Source organism: Rattus norvegicus, chromosome 5 (genome assembly GCF_021556685.1).
Source record: "Rattus norvegicus strain SHRSP/BbbUtx chromosome 5, alternate assembly SHRSP_T2T, whole genome shotgun sequence".
NCBI classification, from domain to species: Eukaryota; Metazoa; Chordata; class Mammalia; order Rodentia; family Muridae; genus Rattus; species Rattus norvegicus.
The window spans coordinates 93,653,022-93,674,135 of record NC_141538.1 but is presented as its reverse complement, the minus strand read 5'-3'; the positions used below and the strand labels follow the sequence as shown (position 1 = coordinate 93,674,135).

The 21,114-nt window shown below is 38.5% G+C and overlaps 1 protein-coding gene across 2 annotated transcripts in view; it reads right to left on the bottom strand.

Moving 5' to 3' along the window:
- The window catches only part of Frmd3 (FERM domain containing 3), a 288,014-nt gene that overhangs the window by 122,030 nt on the left and 144,870 nt on the right, over positions 1–21,114 (bottom strand). For both annotated transcript variants that reach the window (NM_001415820.1, NM_001415819.2), the window contains 1 exon segment: positions 2,654–2,732. In NM_001415820.1, the coding sequence (NP_001402749.1) occupies positions 2,654–2,732 (79 nt within the window).

Here is a 21,114-nt window from a genome sequence, read left to right as displayed (position 1 = left end):
ATACAGCCACCCAATTAGACAAGATGGATGAAGCAAAGAAGTGCTGGCTGACAGGAACCAGATGTAGATCTCTCCTGAGAGACACAGCCAGAATACAGCAAAAACATAGGCCAATGGCAGCAGCAAACCACTGAACTGGGAACGGGACCCCCATTGAAGGAATCAGAGAAAGGACTGGAAGAGCTTGAAGGGGCTTGAGATCCCATATGAACAACAATGCCAAGCAACTAGAGCTTCCAGGGACCAAGCCACTACCCAAAGAGTATACATGGACTGACCCTGGGCTCCAACCTCATAGGTGAAATGAATAGCCTAGTAAGAGCACCAGTTGAAGGGGCGTCCTTGGTCCTGCCAAGACTGAACCCCCAGTGAATGTGATTGTTGGGTGGATCAAGGTAATAGGGGGAGGATCGGGAAGGGAACACCCATAGAGAAGGGGAGAGGGAGGGGGAGGAGTTAGGGTGATGTTGGCCTGGAAACCCGGAAAGGGAATAACAATCGGAATGTAAATAAGAAATACTCCAGTTAATAAAGATAAAAAACAAACAAACAAACAAAAGAATGTATCTGCAATATTCTGAGAAAAGGTTCTTTAAAATTCAAATAAACAGAAAGCTCCAAGGAAACTTCAAACCCTAAAAGCAATGATTTTCTCCTCCTACTGTCTTTCATTTACTTGCAATATTACAGAAATGTCAACAGGCACATTTCTGTGATGACAGCCTTCCCCTTTGACTCTGCAGAAGAGGGACAGCAGAACAGGATACACATTTTGTTGTGTGTATAGCCTGAAATCTCACCAGTTTCTGTTTCTAATTCAAATCCTAAACATTTTGAACATGCATCCAACTTCAAAGAACAATGAAAATGAGTTTATTTTATAATTATGCAAAGTAAGCTAAGATCTCAGGGTCTTATTGTATTAGATAAGACCTTCCATATTGAGAATATATATTACATTAGATATCAACTCGTCTTCACCTTTTCCAAATTTATTCTCTGAATTATGAAACTCATTTTGAGAAATTCTTTGATTTTATTTTTTTATTTGATGTGTATGCTTCTACAAAAATAAAAGCCTTAGGAGAAGAAAAAAATCGTGGTACAGATATACTTTCTTAAATATGTCCATTACCACACTGTTCACAATAACCAGGAATAGAAACAGCCTAGATATTTATGATAAATGAACAGATGAATGGACAATAAAATATGGTATATGTACACAATGGATATTAATATGCTATTATGAAATTCACAACTAAATGGATGTAGCTGATCCAGAAAGAAAATCACATTTTTCCCTCATATGTAGACATTATCCCAGAAATTTTTAGATATATTTTTTCTTTTTTAGTGGAATTATAAAAAGAAGTTAGAAAATTAAAGTGCACTTAGAAAGGAGCTTTCAAGGGAGTTGTGTTAAAATCAGAGGCTACTACAGAGAGACAGATCATGACTGTGGTTAAATACTGTGTGTGTGTGTGTGTGTGTGTGTGTGTGTGTGTGTGTGTGTGTGTATGTGTGTGTAAGAGAGTGGTGAAAATGTTTTGTAATTCAATAGTGGCAATAATTTTCTAATATTATAAATATGCTTGTGAAATTGATGTGTTTATACATTTTATCCAATGAGAAGAAATAAGATTTAAAAATACCATTATATAAAATATCTGTTAACTATTTTTCTTTACATTTCACAGATGCACACACCTTTACACCCACCCATACACATATACACTCATATACATTCTTACATATATTTATACATACAAAACCTGTCAAGAGCTTCACCTTCCACATGTCAACAATCAGAATGACATGTATTTGCCTTTTGGTCAGATCCAGACCTAAGCAGATTATTGTCCATTACAATTACACATGACAATTTGGTTGTTACCAAATTAGAGCCTAATGAAGATCTAGGTGCATGATAGCTTTTTCAGCTACCAATTCAGGAAGTTGCCACCTGGAGTTCTGTTTCGCAAACATGTACCAGGTTTTTCGGGGAAACAAAACTCCAAGATTAATTAAATATAAACCCGAGAGAGAGAGAGAGAGAGAGAGAGAGAGAGAGAGAGAGAGAGAGAGGGGGGGGGGGGAGGAGGAGGAGGAGAGAGAGAGAGAGACAGAGAGACAGAGAGACAGAGAGACAGACAGACAGAGAGAAGAAAAGTCAGGGAGTTTACAGATTTGAGCTATGAAGAATGTACAAGTAAAGGAAAGTCTGCATGGTAGTTGTCATTAAGCAAGTGGAAAGCAAAACACCTAATTGCCCTCTCTGTCCAGAAATCTTGTCCTTAAGAAAGCCTTAGATCCAAAAAGACAGACTAAGGATGCTCTTTGCATTTGCCCATACCTAAAAGACAGTAATTTCCTAAAAGACAGTAACTTTTGTTAGCATTCAACTATCAAATTTCTAGAGAGCTTGCCTTTCATAACCATTGCTTTTCTGTAGGGATAATACTTTCTCAATGACAATGGTTGTCTATAAAATATCCCAAGGCCAATAAGAATATGAGAAACACAATGCTGACTCGAAAGCCTGCTACCTGGAGGTGTTCTGCTCTCCATAATAAGAATGTATTGCCTACAAGATAGTAGAGGCTCTGCCTGAATGTAAGGGGTAGAGTAAATATGTGAAAAAGAAAAATACCTTGTGAGCTCTTCTTTAATCTTCAAGGGTTCATGTGGGTAGAATTTCACTCTAAAGCACATGGTGTATGGTGGATGAGCTGAAACATCATAAAGAAAAGGCATGAGATAAGCAGCGAAAGTTCATAGACTCAAACACACACAGGAATGTCAGCCATGAAAAAAAAAAAAACAAGTAGCAGGGCAGAGAGGGGAGTTGTAGGGGAGAAGCCAATTGAATGTTTAAGAAAATACCATGATGATGACAAAAAGAAAGAAAACGTTTAACAGGATATCCAGTGCAAATGTATAATACAAGTACTCAAGGCAGAAGAAGCCCATCATTCTACATTACAACTCATCTTACCTCTTTCATCTTTCCAGATCACATCTCAGAAGCAACATTTTCTCCTCTGACACTTCCAGTTTTCATGTTAAAGCCAAACTGCCAAAAGCCCCATTCAGGTTTTGGATACATAAACAAATTTTTACCATATGACGTAGAAAATTTCCATAATATATGTGTTTTTAAAAAATGATGTCTTTAAACAAAATTGACACTTTTAAGAAGTCAGCTATATATACCCTTATAGGTTTTTAAAATTATTATCTATACATGAGGTTAGATGAAGTTATATTATTCAATTCTTCTTTCAAGAACAGTAGAGGTTAACCATAACCAGATAACTGACAGTATCTGGACTATTCACGATGTAAATCATATCTGTGCCACAGAAAGAAGCACCAGTTTTAAGTCTGATTATATAGAAAGAAAATTCATATGGAAAATAATTATCACCATGCATTTATAGTTGAGCTGGTGAGATGGCTTGGCAAGTGAAGAAGCAGGCTCTTGAGTCTGCATCTGATGACCTGAGTTTAGTCCCTGAGACAAACATGGTAAAGTGGAGAACCAATTCCTGCAAGTGGTCCTTTGACCATCCCATAAAAATAATTATCATTAAAATAAGTCTATAGAAAACATACCCATAATAAGAACAACACTATTATGTTAAAAACCCTGAACATACACACAAATGAGTACAGACCTACAGTCACACAGGAGTCAGTATGCTGTTTTCATGCCAGCACATTTTCTAAGTCATTGCTATCAACATGGCCTTATGTTCTTATATTTAAGAAAGAAAACCCTTGCAGCAAATCACTGAACTGAGAACAGGACCTGCTTGTGGGGGGTGGAATTAGAGGAATGACTGAAAGAGTTGAAGGAGCTTGTAACCCCATAAGAACAACAATGCCAACCAACCAGAGCTTCCAGGGACTAAACCACTACCAAAAGACTACATGGACTGACCCAGGGCTCCAACTGCATATGTAGCAGAGAATAGCCAGTTGGGGCATCAGCGGAAGGGGAGGCCCTTGGTCCTGCCAAGGTTGGACCCCAGTGCAGGGGAATGTGGGGGGGGGAAGTTGGGGGATATATAGGGGGAACACCTGTATGGGGGAGGGGGAGGGAATGGGGGCTTATGGAAAACAAATAAAATAAAAAGGAAAGAAAACCCTTGAAGCACCAGAAGTCCAATATTCAAGAAATAGAGGCAGGAAAATCACCATTAGTTTAAGACTAGATTATTTTTATGTGAGAGAGATCAAGAGTTCTATGTGAATGAGAGTACATAGTGAGATCCAAATTCTAATTAAAGAAAAGAAAGATTGAAGAGATGACTCAGTGAGAAGAGCACTTACTGTGAAAGCAAGAGCACCTGTGATCAAGTTTCTAGCATGCACACAAAAGTCAGCATGGCTGGGCAAATCTGTAACCTTGGACTGATGGGCAGACACTGGAGGTTCCTGACGTTTCTGGCTAGTCAGCATAGCCAAATGACATGCTTCAAGTTTAGAAGGTGAGTGTAACTCCCTAATACTCAAAAGGTAGAAAACAATGAATGAAGACAATGGTCTCCTCTGGAATCCAAAAGCATGCGTATTACCCATCCATGTACATTTACTATACATACCATAAACACAAATAAATACCATGAGAGGTAGTATATTTTCTCAAGAAGAGAGAAAAAATAGAGTTTTCACCTGGCAATAATGCAGCTTAGAAAAATACAAGAAACCTGAAGTCATTCACCTTTCATATCTAGAACAGAAAATACTTTATCATGGAACATTATCATGATTTGATTCTTTCAAAAAATTTTTAAATTATGAAACTATTTTTATTATAAAACATTCATTGTATTATTTTTAATTTCATTTTTGAGGTTATAATTACATAATTTCTCCCTTCCTATTTTTCTATCCAAACATTTTATTAACAGAAAATTATTTTTACTAAAGTTGAACAACTCAACCAAAGACTTAGGATACTTTTCTCTATTTCTTCCTTATTTACCTTTTACTAATGTTTTCTAAATATTTAGAGAAACATATATATATATATATGAATAAAATGATATCCAATAATCAGAAATGATAGGTTTACCATCTTCCTTCAGTTTGTCTTGGTTCCTGACCTTTCACTGTCCAAAAAATTACCAAATGCCACTTCTTTTCACTATCAACCATCTCTTTTACAGCTTTTATGATTCTCTCCCTCTCTTTCTCTCTCTCTCTCTCTCTGTATATATATATATATATATATATATATATATATATATATATATATATATACACACACACATATATGTGTGTGTTCTCATATATTTTATATGTACAGTCATCTTTTATTTATTCTGTAAAATTAAATCAAGCTATTCATGTTTCTTTTACTGTTATCATGTAAAGCTATATTTGTCCTTCCCTCTAGTAGGGTATATATAATATTTAAACAACTTCCCATAAGCAGTAAAAACTCATATTTATATGTAAATACAAATTTACTCAGTTATTTGCCTTCAATTTTCATTTAGGTTATTTTCAAATTTTTACAATTAAAATATTTTGTGGTATGTATTATTTTATATAAGTCATGATACACTCCAAAAGTGGAATGGCTGAGCGAATATGTATTGGGAAATATTTTCAAGGATAGAGAAAACTAATTTATCTGACTGGAAGCAAACTGCAGAAAATGCGATCACAACTACTTTTTTACAAGCAGGTCCATAATCTTCTATAACCTGAACTTATCATCTTCTACAGTTGGATGTATCACATAACTAAGTATATCACACACAAATCAAAATTAATAATCTTAAGTAGAAATTTCAGGTTTCTTTGGAGACTCAGTTGTGTCATGTGATGTTGAAGGACCAGGAAAAATTCAGATCCCCTAGCAAACAGAGTAGAGACAAAAATGTAGTCAGCCAATTCAGTGACTCTGTTTCAGGAACTTGACTGACCATAGAATTGATAATTACACCAGCCGGTTCAGCAACTCTGTTCACTGACCATAAAAGTTAGATTAAAATCTTGAGAACAATCTTGAGAAACAGGAAGCTTCTCCTTGTGATTTTTCACTGGTATTCTCAACATTTTCTAGTGATGCCATCTCTACCCCCTTGGGTTGTGGCTTTTTCCTTTAAATACCCCTTCTCCCAGCTACTCGGGGTCGAACTCCTCTACTGGAGGATATGAGTCTTGACCCCAGCTCACTGGTTCCTATTAATAAACCTCGGGTGATTACAGCAAGAACAGTCTCACGTGAGTTCTTGGGGGGTCTCGTCATCCTGAGATCTGAGTGAGGGTCTCCCCGATCCGGAGAGTCTTTTAATGTTTTTCTGGATGCCATCTTGTGAAAGGATGTTTTGCTGAAGTAGACACATGATAGGATGTTTTACTGGAGCAGATGCTCGAGAGAGAGCATGATGTTTGGAAAGAATGTGTAAATAGAATCTCACAGAATGTGAAAGTATGCCTTTGCATTACTACACCTTGCTGGTCACCTCAGTGGTTTTCACTAGCTCATTGGTCTTTGTTGGTCTTGGCTGAGTTTTGCTGGTCTTTACTGATCTTCACTTCATAAAGAGAAAGTCACCAAAAAATTTCTCATGGTATTCTGGCTAATTCTTGCCACTTTTGCTGACTTGTGCCAATTTGGTGGAACCTTGAGGCCAATGCTACTGATTTCCTGACAACAAAGACTGGAATCTCTCCAAAGAACTACTTCTTATCAGGTCCAAACTCTCTTGTCTTATTAACCATCTTTCTTCTTTGGTCAGTGGGCCAAAAGAGAGGTTGAAGCCTTTAAGAATCCTAAATAACAGGATTATCTATGAAAAATCTAAGCCTACAGTGATCTTACAAATAGCTACATAGCTCCATAGTAAACATCTGAGTGGAGGAACACTTCCACTCAATCACCCTTACTCTAACCTAAAAGCTGCCATTGTCATATAAGAATGCTGCTTCTTTAGAAAAGAAAAGACAAACCCGGAGGGTCAGCAGAAAGAATAGAAACAGGCAACCACTGGAGGTAGGAGGTGGGGGGAGCCTCCAGAATGTACCAAAGACCTGGGAGGTGAGAGACTCTCAGGACTCAAAGCGAAGAACCTTAGATGAAATTCCCTTCAGTTGGGAGAAGGATCTTGTAGAGCCCACCTCTGGCAAAAAGATAGGGAATCAAGTGAGGAATGGGGCTGCCATCCCACAGTAAAAAACTCTGACCCCAAATTGTTCCTGTCTGAAAGAAATGCAGAGACAAAACTGGAGAAGAACCTGAGAAAAAGGAGGTAAAACAAGAGGCCCAAAGTGGGATCCAGCTCACGGGGAGGCTCTGAGGCCTGATACTATTATTGAGGATCACCCAAAAGGGCCTATCACGACTGCCATCCAAAAGACCAATCAAGAGTCAAATGCCGGAGAGAGAGACCCAACCGCCTGGTCAGGTGGGCACTCCTGAGGCTGCAGAGCGGAAGAGACCACCAACACTGCTCACCCCTGCCCACATCCCTGGCCCAAGAGGAAACTGTATAAGGCCTCTGGGCTCCCGTGGGGGAGGGCCCAGGAGCAGCAGGACACCTGCCAGAGACACCGCCAGACCCTGAAGGAAAGAGACCGGATAAACAGTTCTCTGCACCCAAATCCCGTGGGAGGGAGAGCTAAACCTTCAGAGAGGCAGACAAGCCTGGGAAACCAGAAGAGACTGCTCCCTGCACACACATCTCGGACGCCAGAGGAAAAAGCCAAAGACCATCTGGAACCCTGGTGCACTGAAGCTCCCGGAAGGGGCGGCACAGGTCTTCCTGGTTGCTGCTGCTGCAGAGAGCCCCTGGGCAGCACCCCACGAGCGAACCTGAGCCTCGGGACCACAGGTAAGACCAAATTTTCTGCTGCAAGAAAGCTGCCTGGTGAACTCAAGACACAGGCCCACAGGAACAGCTGAAGACCTGTAGAGAGGAAAAACTACACGCCCGAAAGCAGAACACTCTGTCCCCATAACTGACTGAAAGAGAGGAAAACAGGTCTACAGCACTCCTGACACACAGGCTTATAGGACAGTCTAGCCACTGTCAGAAATAGCAGAACAAAGTAACACTAGAGATAATCTGATGGCGAGAGGCAAGCACAGGAAACCAAGCAACAGAAACCAAGACTACATGCCATCATCGGAGCCCAATTGTCCCACCAAAACAAACATGGAATATCCAAACACACCAGAAAAGCAAGATCTAGTTTCAAAATCATATTTGATCATGATGCTGGAGGACTTCAAGAAAGACATGAACACACTTAGGGAAGCACAGGAAAACATTAATAAACAAGTAAAAGCCTACAGAGAGGAATCGCAAAAATCCCTGAAAGAATTCCAGGAAAACACAATCAAACAGTTGAAGGAATTAAAAATGGAAATAGAAGCAATCAAGAAAGAACACATGGAAACAACCCTGGATATAGAAAACCAAAAGAAGAGACAAGGAGCTGTAGATACAAGCTTCACCAACAGAATACAAGAGATGGAAGAGAGAATCTCAGGAGCAGAAGATTCCATAGAAATCATTGACTCAACTGTCAAAGATAATGTAAAGCGGAAAAAGCTACTGGTCCAAAACATACAGGAAATCCAGGACTCAATGAGAAGATCAAACCTAAGGATAATAGGTATAGAGAGAGTGAAGACTACCAGCTCAAAGGACCAGTAAATATCTTCAACAAAATCATAGAAGAAAACTTCCCTAACCTAAAAAAAGAGATACCCATAGACATACAAGAAGCCTACAGAACTCCAAACAGATTGGACCAGAAAAGAAACACCTCCCGTCACATAATTGTCAAAACACCAAACGCACAAAATAAAGAAAGAATATTAAAAGCAGTAAGGGAAAAAGGTCAAGTAACATATAAAGGGGGACCTATCAGAATCACACCAGACTTCTCGCCAGAAACTCTGAAGGCCAGAAGATCCTGGACTGATGTTATACAGACCCTAAGAGAACACAAATGCCAGCCCAGGTTACTGTATCCAGCAAAACTCTCAATTAACATTGATGGAGAAACCAAGATATTCCATGACAAAACCAAATTTACACAATATCTTTCTACAAATCCAGCACTACAAAGGATAATAAATGGTAAAGCCCAACATAAGGAGGCAAGCTATACCCTAGAAAAAGCAAGAAACTAATCGTCTTGGCAACAAAACAAAGAGAATGAAAGCACACAAACATAACCTCACATCCAAATATGAATATAACGGGAAGCAATAATCACTATTCCTTAATATCTCTCAATATCAATGGCCTCAACTCCCCAATAAAAAGACATAGATTAACAAACTGGATACGCAACGAGGACCCTGCATTCTGCTGCCTACAGGAAACACACCTCAGAGACAAAGACAGACACTACCTCAGAGTGAAAGGCTGGAAAACAACTTTCCAAGCAAATGGTCAGAAGAAGCAAGCTGGAGTAGCCATTCTAATATCAAATAAAATCAATTTCCAACTAAAAGTCATCAAAAAAGATAAGGAAGGACACTTCATATTCATCAAAGGAAAAATCAACCAAGATGAACTCTCAATCCTAAATATCTATGCCCCAAATACAAGGGCACCTACATACGTAAAAGAAACCTTACTAAAGCTCAAAACACACATTGCACCTCACACAATAATAGTGGGAGATTTCAACACCCCACTCTCATCAATGGACAGATCATGGAAACAGAAATTAAACAGTGATGTTGACAGACTAAGAGAAGTCATGAGCCAAATGGACTTAACGGATATTTATAGAACATTCTATCCTAAAGCAAAAGGATATACCTTCTTCTCAGCTCCTCATGGTACTTTCTCCAAAATTGACCATATAATTGGTCAAAAAACGGGCCTCAACAGGTACAGAAAGATAGAAATAATCCCATGCGTGCTATCGGACCACCACGGCCTAAAACTGGTCTTCAATAACAATCAAGGAAGAATGCCCACATATACGTGGAAATTGAACAATGCTCTACTCAATGATAACCTGGTCAAGGAAGAAATAAAGAAAGAAATTAAAAACTTTTTAGAATTTAATGAAAATGAAGATACAACATACTCAAACTTATGGGACACAATGAAAGCTGTGCTAAGAGGAAAACTCATAGCGCTGAGTGCCTGCAGAAAGAAACAGGAAAGAGCATATGTCAGCAGCTTGACAGCACACCTAAAAGCTCTAGAACAAAAAGAAGCAATTACACCCAGGAGGAGTAGAAGGCAGGAAATAATCAAACTCAGAGCTGAAATCAACCAAGTAGAAACAAAAAGGACCATAGAAAGAATCAACAGAACCAAAAGTTGGTTCTTTGAGAAAATCAACAAGATAGATAAACCCTTAGCCAGACTAACGAGAGGACACAGAGAGTGTGTCCAAATTAACAAAATCAGAAATGAAAAGGGAGACATAACTACAGATTCGGAGGAAATTCAAAAAATCATCAGATCTTACTATAAAAACCTATATTCAACAAAATTTGAAAATCTTCAGGAAATGGACAATTTCCTAGACAGATACCAGTTATCGAGGTTAAATCAGGAACAGATAAACCAGTTAAACAACCCCATAACTCCTAAGGAAATAGAAGCAGTCATTAAAGGTCTCCCAACCAAAAAGAGCCCAGGTCCAGACGGGTTTAGTGCAGAATTCTATCAAACCTTCATAGAAGACCTCATACCAATATTATCCAAACTATTCCACAAAATTGAAACAGATGGATCACTACCGAATTCCTTCTACGAAGCCACAATTACTCTTATACCTAAACCACACAAAGACACAACAAAGAAAGAGAACTTCAGACCAATTTCCCTTATGAATATCGACGCAAAAATACTCAATAAAATTCTGGCAAACCGAATTCAAGAGCACATCAAAACAATCATCCACCATGATCAAGTAGGCTTCATCTTAGGCATGCAGGGATGGTTTAATATACGGAAAACCATCAACGTGATCCATCATATAAACAAACTGAAAGAACAGAACCACATGATCATTTCATTAGATGCTGAGAAAGCATTTGACAAAATTCAACACCCCTTCATGATAAAAGTCCTGGAAAGAATAGGAATTCAAGGCCCATACCTAAACATAGTAAAAGCAATATACAGCAAACCAGTTGCTAACATTAAACTAAAAGGAGAGAAACTTGAAGCAATCCCACTAAAATCAGGTACTAGACAAGGCTGCCCACTCTCTCCCTACTTATTCAATATAGTTCTTGAAGTTCTAGCCAGAGCAATCAGACAACAAAAGGAGATCAAAGGGATACAGATCGGAAAAGAAGAGGTCAAAATATCACTATTTGCAGATGACATGATAGTATATTTAAGTGATCCCAAAAGTTCCACCAGAGAACTACTAAAGCTGATAAAGAACTTCAGCAAAGTGGCTGGGTATAAAATTAACTCAAATAAATCAGTTGCCTTCCTCTATACAAAAGAGAAACAAGCCGAGAAAGAAATTAGGGAAACGACACCCTTCATAATAGACCCAAATAATATAAAGTACCTCGGTGTGACTTTAACCAAGCAAGTAAAAGATCTGTACAATAAGAACTTCAAGACACTGAAGAAAGAAATTGAAGAAGACCTCAGAAGATGGAAAGATCTCCCATGCTCATGGATTGGCAGGATTAATATAGTAAAAATGGCCATTTTACCAAAAGCAATCTACAGATTCAATGCAATCCCCATCAAAATACCAATCCAATTCTTCAAAGAGTTAGACAGAACAATTTGCAAATTCATCTGGAATAACAAAAAACCCAGGATAGCTAAAGCTATCCTCAACAATAAAAGAACTTCAGGGGGAATCACTATCCCTGAACTCAAGCAGTATTACAGAGCAATAGTGATAAAAACTGCATGGTATTGGTACAGAGACAGACAGATAGACCAATGGAATAGAATTGAAGACCCAGAAATGAACCCACACACCTATGGTCACTTGATCTTTGACAAAGGAGCCAAAACCATCCAATGGAAAAAAGATAGCATTTTCAGCAAATGGTGCTGGTTCAACTGGAGGGCAACATGTAGAAGAATGCAGATCAATCCATGCTTATCACCCTGTACAAAGCTTAAGTCCAAGTGGATCAAGGACCTCCACATCAAACCAGACACACTCAAACTAATAGAAGAAAAACTAGGGAAGCATCTGGAACACATGGGCACTGGAAAAAATTTCCTGAACAAAACACCAATGGCTCATGCTCTAAGATCAAGAATCGACAAATGGGATCTCATAAAACTGCAAAGCTTCTGTAAGGCAAAGGACACGGTGGTTAGGACAAAACGGCAACCAACAGATTGGGAAAAGATCTTTACCAATCCTACAACAGATAGAGGCCTTATATCCAAAATATACAAAGAACTGAAGAAGTTAGACCGCAGGGAAACAAATAACCCTATTAAAAAATGGGGTTCAGAGCTAAACAAAGAATTCACAGCTGAGGAATGCCGAATGGCTGAGAAACACCTAAAGAAATGTTCAACATCTTTAGTCATAAGGGAAATGCAAATCAAAACAACCCTGAGATTTCACCTCACACCAGTGCGATTGGCTAAGATCAAAAACTCAGGTGACAGCAGATGCTGGAGAGGATGTGGAGAAAGAGGAACACTCCTCCATTGTTGGTGGGATTGCAGACTGGTAAAACCATTCTGGAAATCAGTCTGGAGGTTCCTCAGAAAATTGGACATTGAACTGCCTGAGGATCCAGCTATACCTCTCTTGGGCATATACCCAAAAGATGCCTCAACATATAAAAGAGACACGTGCTCCACTATGTTCATCGCAGCCTTTTTTATAATAGCCAGAAAATGGAAAGAACCCAGATGCCCTTCAACAGAGGAATGGATACAGAAAATGTGGTACATCTACACAATGGAATATTACTCAGCTATCAAAAACAACGAGTTTATGAAATTCGTAGGCAAATGGTTGGAACTGGAAAATATCATCCTGAGTGAGCTAACCCAATCACAGAAAGACATACATGGTATGCACTCATTGATAAGTGGCTATTAGCCCAAATGCTTGAATTACCCTAGATCCCTAGAACAAACGAAACTCAAGACAGATGATCAAAATGTGAATGCTTCACTCCTTCTTTAAATGAGGAAAAAGAATACCCTTGGCAGGGAAGGGAGAGGCAAAGATTAAAACAGAGACTGAAGGAACACCCATTCAGAGCCTGCCCCACATGTGGCCCATACATATACAGCCACCCAATTAGACAAGATGGATGAAGCAAAGAAGTGCAGACCGACAGGAGCCGGATGTAGATCGCTCCTGAGAGACACAGCCAGAATACAGCAAATATAGAGGAGAATGCCAGCAGCAAACCACTGAACTGAGAATAGGTCCCCTATTGAAGGAATCAGAGAAAGAACTGGAAGAGCTTGAAGGGGCTTGAGACCCCAAAAGTACAACAATGCCAAGCAACCAGAGCTTCCAGGGACTAAGCCACTATCTAAAGACTATACATGGACTGACCCTGGACTCTGACCCCATAGGTAGCAATGAATATCCTAGTAAGAGCACCAGTGGAAGGGGAAGCCCTGGGTCCTGCTAAGACTGAACCCCCAGTGAACTAGTCTATGGGGGGAGGGCGGCAATGGGGGGAGGGTTGGGAGGGGAACACCCATAAGGAAGGGGAGGGGGGAGGGGGATGTTTGCCCGGAAACCGGGAAAGGGAATAACACTCGAAATGTATATAAGAAATACTCAAGTTAATAAAAAAAAAAAAAGAGTCAAATGCCGATATTTACACCTGACCAATGGACAGAAGCTGCTGAACTCTGTGGTTGAATTAGGAAAAAGCTGGAAGAAGCTGAGGAGAAGGGTGACCCTGTAGGAGGATCAGCAGTCTCAATTAACGTGGACCCCCGAGATCTCAGATACTGAACCACCAACCAGGCAGCATAAAAGAGCTGATATGAGGCCCCCAACACATATACAGCAGAGGACTGCTTGGTCTGGGTTCAGTCAGAGAAGATGCACCTAACCCTCAAGAGACTGGATGCCCCAGGGAGTGGGGAGGTCTGGTAGGGTGGGGCCTGGGAGTGGGTGCAAACATCCTTGTGGATATGGGGGAGAAGGTATGGGATGTGGAACAGCAGAGGGTGGGTGGGGAGGTGGATAAAATCTGGAGTATAAAAAAAAGATTAAATAAAATTAAAAGAAAAAGAAAACAGTGCTCCCAGTATTATGGTTTTTTCTCTATTTAATTTTTTTTTTTTTTGGTTCTTTTTTTGGAGCTGGGGTCCGAACCCAGGGCCTTGCACTTGCTAGGCAAGCGCTCTACCACTGAGCTAAATCCCCAACCCTCTATTTAATTTTTAAAACCTATTTATTTATTCTATGCATGTGAGTATTTAGCCTTCATGTATGTATGTGCACTTGCAGAGGTTAGAAGAGGACACAAGATGACCTGAATCTGGAGCTACATACTATTTTTGTTGGCATGTGGGTGCTGGGAAACTAACCCATGTCTTCTGAAAAATCAACAAGTGGAACAAGTGATCTGAACTACTGATCTATCACACCAGCTCTAAGTAGATTTGAGACCTTTCTAAAACAAATACCCATATTTTTTAAAAATATCTTTCTATGAAGATCAATTTGTAACTGCTCCAAACAAAGCCATTTCATGGTGTCTCTGTGCTACCTGGGGCCTTGATAATTCCTTTGTACTGAGTCTTTACATGTAAATCTTAATTATTTCCGTATGTGTTGTGGCTTGTTATTTCCATATTTGTTGTTGTAAACAAAGAAGACTCTATTATGCTCTGACATCTCCCTACTGTTTTGTGGATGTGAACATAGAAAAAACTAGTATGGTATGTTGATGATACATTTTTGCTAGACCCCTTATCAGAGGTAAAATGGCATATGGCAGTAGGTAAAAAAGAGTCGGAGTTACTTTTCAAGGCCCAATTTTTAAATTTTCTTCAATTATTTTGTAACCCATCATATGTTACTAGTATTGGACCAATATTATTTGTCCCAGGTAGATGACACAATAGAGTTTCAGCAATTCACTTTACTAGAGAAATAAAACAAGATGAAAAATATAGATACTTAACATTTTTTTTTCGTATCCAGGGGAGTCATTTATATTTTAAAGTGTCTTGAGTTCTGGCTTAGGGTGAGAAGGTAGCACTTTAGCCCTGATATCTGTCCGTACCAGCTGTATCACTAACGAACATAATCTTTTCTAGGCGCCAAATGACATCTGGCAGTTACTGCTTGGAACATGTCCAAAGACTTTAATTTTCATCAAAATAAACACTTCGCCTTTTAAATACTGTCCTTGAGCAAGCCACCTAACTTTCTGATTCCTGTTTTGAAAGATGGGGCAATGTTAGCCAGCAATATTGACCCAGAAGTGTTTGGATTGATCTAGTGGCTATTGGCATTTACAAGGGGGCATTAGCTGTTGCTGTAAAATTTTATATATATATAAATTTTATATATGTATATACATATATATATGTATATACATACATGGCTGCCTTTTATCTGGTAGATATCTTGGCAGAAGCACACATCCAAATTCTGTGGTAGCTTAGTATCTCTAGCCCCCACGTACTCTCTTAAACTTAAATTGCTACATGAAAGAACGCATAACACAATAACCTCTGACCCAACTGATAAGATGCAATTGCCCACCTAAACAAACAAGGTCCTGTAAATATCTATCCATTAAGAATATTTATAGCAACCTATAAATGCACAGAGTAGAATCTTTCTTTTTGTGATTTATTTTTTAAGATTGTTTTATTTTTATTAGATATATACCTTTACTTACATTTATTTTCTTTTTTTTTGCAATAGAAGAGTATCATTTCTTTCTGATCAGTAGAGAACAGAGGATAAATTACAAGATTTATTATATACACATATTAAGAATAATTGAATTTTACAGCATACATTTTGCTTAGAAAATGCTTGCACTATGAGAAATTATTGTCCTTTATTAAATTGACTAGGCTGTTTGTTCCTTTACATGAAATTTCCTTTTTAAAATTTTTTATTAGATATATTTCTTTACTTATATTTCAAAAGTTGTTCCCCTTCCCGGTTTCCTGTCCATAAGCACCCATCCCCTCCCCTCCCCAATACGGGTATTCCTCCCATACATTCCCCTTACTGCCTCTCCATATTCCCCTGCACTGGGGGTCCAACCTTGGCAGGACCAAGGGCTTCCCCTTCCACAGGTGCCCCAACAAAGCTATTCTCTGCTACATATGCAGTTGGAGCCCTGGGTCAGTCCATGTTCAGTCTTTTGGTAGTAGATTAGACCCTGGAAGCTCTGATTGGTTGGCATTGTTGTTCTTATGGGGTTACAAGCTCCTTCAACTCTTTCAATACTTCCTCTAATTACCACTCCCCCCCCCCCAAGCGGGTCCTGTTCTCAGTTCAGTGGTTTGCTGCTAGCATTGACCTCTGCATTGAACATGCTCTGGATGTGTCTCTCAGGAGTGATCTATATCCTATCCCTTTCAGCATGCATTATTTTTAGCTTCATCAATCTTATCTAGTATTGGTGGCTGTATATAGATGGACCACATGTGAGGCAGGCTCTGAATGACCATTCCTTCAATCGCGGCTCTAAATTTGCATCCATATCCCCAGCTATGGATATTTTTCCACTTTTAAGAAGGAGTAGGAACATCCATATTTTGGTCATCCTTCTTCTTAAGCTTCCTGTGGTCTGTGAATTGTGTCTTGGGTAATTTGAGTTTCAGGGCTAATATCCACTTACCAATGCGTGCATACCAAGTGTGTTTTTCTGTGATTGGGTTACCTCACTCAGGGTGATATTTACTAGTTCACTCAATTTGCCTATGAATTTCATGAAGTCATTTTTTTTGATAGCAGAGTAGTACTCCATTGTGTAGATGTACCACATTTTCTGTATCCATTCCTCTGTTGAAGGGCATCTGGGTTCATTCCAGCTTCTGGCTATTATAAATAAGGCTGCTATGATCATAGTGGAGCATGTGTCTTTGTTGTATGTTGCAGCATCTTTTGGATATATGCCCAGGAGAGGTAGTGGAATGTCTAATTTTCTGAGGAATCTGCAGACTGATTTCCAGAGTAGTTGTACCAGTTTGCAATCCCACCAAAAATGGATGAGTGTTCCTCTTTCTCCACATCCTCCCTAGCATCTGCTGTCACCTGAGTTTTTGGTCTTAGCCATTCAGACTGGTGTGAGGTTCTCAGGGTTGTTTTGATTTGCATTTCCCTGATGACTAAGGATGTTGAACATTTCTTTAGGTGCTGTTCAGCCATTCGATAATCCTCACCTGAGAATGTTTTGTTTAGCACTGTACCCCATTTTTTAATAGGGCTATTTATCTCTCTGGAGTCTAACTTCTTGAGTTCTTTGTATATTTTGGATATTATCCTCCTATCAGATGTAGGGTTGGTAAAGATCGTTTCCAAATCTGTTGGTTGCTGTTTTGACCTAATGACAGTGTGTTTTGCCTTACAGAAGCTTTGCAGTATTATGAGGTCACATTTGTTGATTCTTGATCTTAGAGCATAAGCCATTGGTATTTTGTTCAGGAAATTTTCCCAATGCTCATGTGTCCAAGACTCTTCCCCACTTTTTCTTCTATTAGTTTGAATGTATCTGGTTTGATGTGGTTCATTGATCCACTTTGACTTAACCTTTGTACATGGTGATAAGAATGGATCAATTTGCATTCTTCTACATGCTGACCTCCAGTGAAAACAACACCAATTGTTGAAAATGCTATCTTTCTTCCATTGGATGATTTTAGCTCCTTTGTCAAAGGTAAAGTGACCATAGGTGTGTGGCTTCATTTCTGGGCCTTCGATTCTGTTCTACTGATCTATCTGCCTGTCTCTGTACCAATAGCATGCATTTTTTTATGACTATTGCTCTGTAATACTGCTTGAAGTTAGGATAGTGATTACCCCAGAAGTTCTTTATTGTTGAGTTTAGTTTTCATTATCCTGGGTTTTTAGTTATTCCAAATGAATTTGCAAATTGCTCTTTCTATCTCTATAAAGAATTGAGTTGGAATTTTGATGGGGATTGCATTCAATCTGTAGATTGCTTTTGGCAAAATGGCCATCTTTACTATATTAGTCCTGCCAATCCATGAGCATGGAAGATCTTTCCATCTTCTGAGATCTCCCTCAATTTCTTTCTTCAAAGATTTGAAGTTCATGTCATACATATCTTTCACTTGCTTGGGTAAAGTCACACCAAGATATTTTATACTATTTTGGACTACTGTGAAGGGTGTCATTTTCCTAATTTCTTTTTCAGCCTCTTTAACCTTTGAGTAGTGGAAGGCTACTGATTTGTTTGAGTTAATTTTATACCCAGACACTTTGCAGAAGTTGTTTATCAGGTTAAGTAGTTCTCTGGTGGAACTTTTGGGATCAATTGAGTATATGATTATATCATGTGCAAATAGTGATATTTTGATTTTGTCCCTTCAAATTTGTATTCCTTTGATCTTCTTTTGTTGTCTGATTGCTCTGGCTAGGACTTTAAGTACTAAGCTGAGTAAGTAGGGAGAGAGTGGATAGCCTTTTCTATTCCCTGATTTTAGTGGGATTGCTTCAAGTTTCTCTCCATTTAGTTTGATGTTAGCTACTGGTTTGCTGAGTATTGCTTTTATTATGTTTAGATATGGGTCTTGAATTCCTGATTTTTCCCGAACTTTTATCATGAAGGGGTGTTGAATTTTGTCAAATGCTTTCTCAGCATCTAATGAAATGATCATGTGGTTCTTATCTTTGAGTTTATTTATACAGTGGATTGGGTGATGGATTTCCGTATATTACACCATTCCTCCATCCCTGACATGAAGCCTACTTGATCATGATGGATGATTGTTTTGATGTGTTCTTGGATTCGATTTGCAAGAATTTTATTGAGTATTTTTACGTCGATATTCATAAGGGAATTTGGTCTGAAGTTCTCTTTCTTTGTTGGGTCTTTGTGTGTTTTCAGTATAAGAGTAATTGCAGCTTCACAGAAGGAATTTGGTAGTGCTCCGTCTTTCTCTATTTTGTGGAATAGTTTGGATAGTATTGGTATGAGGTCTTCTGTGAAGGTCTGATAGAATTCAGCACTAATCCCACTGGTCCTGGACTCTTTTTGGTTGGGAGACGTTTAATGACTGCTTCTATTTCTTTAGGAGTTATGGGGTTGTTTAAATAGTTTATTTGTTCCTGATTTAACTTTGGTACCTGGTATCTGTCTAGGAAATTGTCCATTTCCTCCAGATTTTCCAGTTTTGTTGAATATAGGCTTTTGTATTAGGTTTTGATGATATTTTGAATTTCCTCAGAATCTATTGTTATGTCTCCCTATTCATATCTGATTTTGATAATTTGGATATACTCTCTGTGACCTCTGGTTAGTCTGCTAAGGTTTTATCTATCTTGTTGATTTTCTCAAAGAACCAGCTTTTGGTTCTTTTGATTCTTTGTATAATCATTTTTGTTGCTACTTGGTTGATTTCTGCCTTCAGTTTGATTATTTCCTGCCTTCTACTCCCTTTGGTTTCTTTCTTTCTTTTTGTTCTAGAGATTTTAGGTGTGCTGTCAAGTTGCTGACATATGCTCTCCTGTTTCATTTTGCAGGCATTCAGAGCTATGAGTTTTCCTCTTAGTACCTCTTTCATTGTGTCACATAAGTTTGGGAATGTTGTATCTTCATTTTCATTAAAGTGTAAGAAGTCTTTAATTTCTGTCTTTATTTCTTTCTTGACAAAGTTTTCACTGAGTAGAGCATTGTTCAACTTCTGTGAATATGTGGGCTTTCTGTCATTATTGTTGTTATGAAGATTATTCTTAATCCATGGTTATCTGATAGGATGCATAAGATTATTTCTATCTTTCTGTATCTGTTGAGGCCTGTTTTGCGACCGATTATATGGTCAATTTTGGAGAAGGTACCATGAGGTGCTGAGAAAAATGTACATTCTTTTGTTTAAGATTGAATATTCTATAAATATATGTTAAATCCATTTGGTTCATAAAACCTGTTAGTTTCTCTATATCTCTGTTTAATTTCTGTTTCCATGACCTGTCCATTGATGAGATTGGAGTGTTGAAATCTCCTACTATTATTATGTGAGGTGCAATGTGTGCTTTGAGCTTTATTAAAGTTTCTTCTATGAATGTGGGTCCCCTTACATTTTGAGCATAGATATTTAGGATTGAGAATTCATCTTGGTGGATTTTTCCTTTGAAGCATATGAAGTGTCCTTCCTTATCTTTTTTAATGACTCTTGGTTGAAAGTCACTTTTATTTGATATTAGAATGCCAACTCCTGTTTGTTTCTTTGGGTCATTTGCTTGGAAATCTGTTTTCCAGCCATTTACTCTGTATTGTCTGTCTTTGTCTCTTAGATGTGTTTCCTTGCATGCAGCAAAATGGTGGGTCCGCTTTACATATCTATTCTGCTAGTCCATATCTTTTTATTGGGGAATTGAGTCTGTGATATTGAGAGATATTTAGGAATAGTGATTGTTGCTTCCTGTTATTTTTGCTGTTAAGGGTGGAATTATGTTTGTTTGTCTCTCTTTTGGTTTCATTTCAAGTAGATTATATTCTTGCTTTCTGTACGGTGTAGTTTCTCTCCTTGTGTTGGAGTTTTCCATCTATTATGCTTTGTAGGGCTGGATTTATAGAAGATATTGTGTAAATATGGTTTTGTCATGGAATATCTTGGTTTCTCCATCTATGTTAATTGAAAATTTTGCTGGAAACAGTAACTTGGGCTGTCATTTGTGTTCTTTTAGGTTCTGTATGACATCTGTCCAGGATCTTCTAGCTTTCTTAGTCTCTGGTGAGAAGCCTGGTGTAATTCTTATAGGTCTGCTTTTATATGTCACTTGACCTTTTTACCTTACTGCTTTTTAATATTCTTTCTTTGTTTTGTGCATTTGGTGTTTTAACTATTATGTGACAGGAGGAATTTCTCTTCTGGTCCAATCTATTTAGAGTTCTGTTAGCTTCTTGTATATTTATGGGCATCTCTTTCTTTAGATTAGAAAAGTTTTCTTCTGTAATTTTGCTGAATATATTTACTG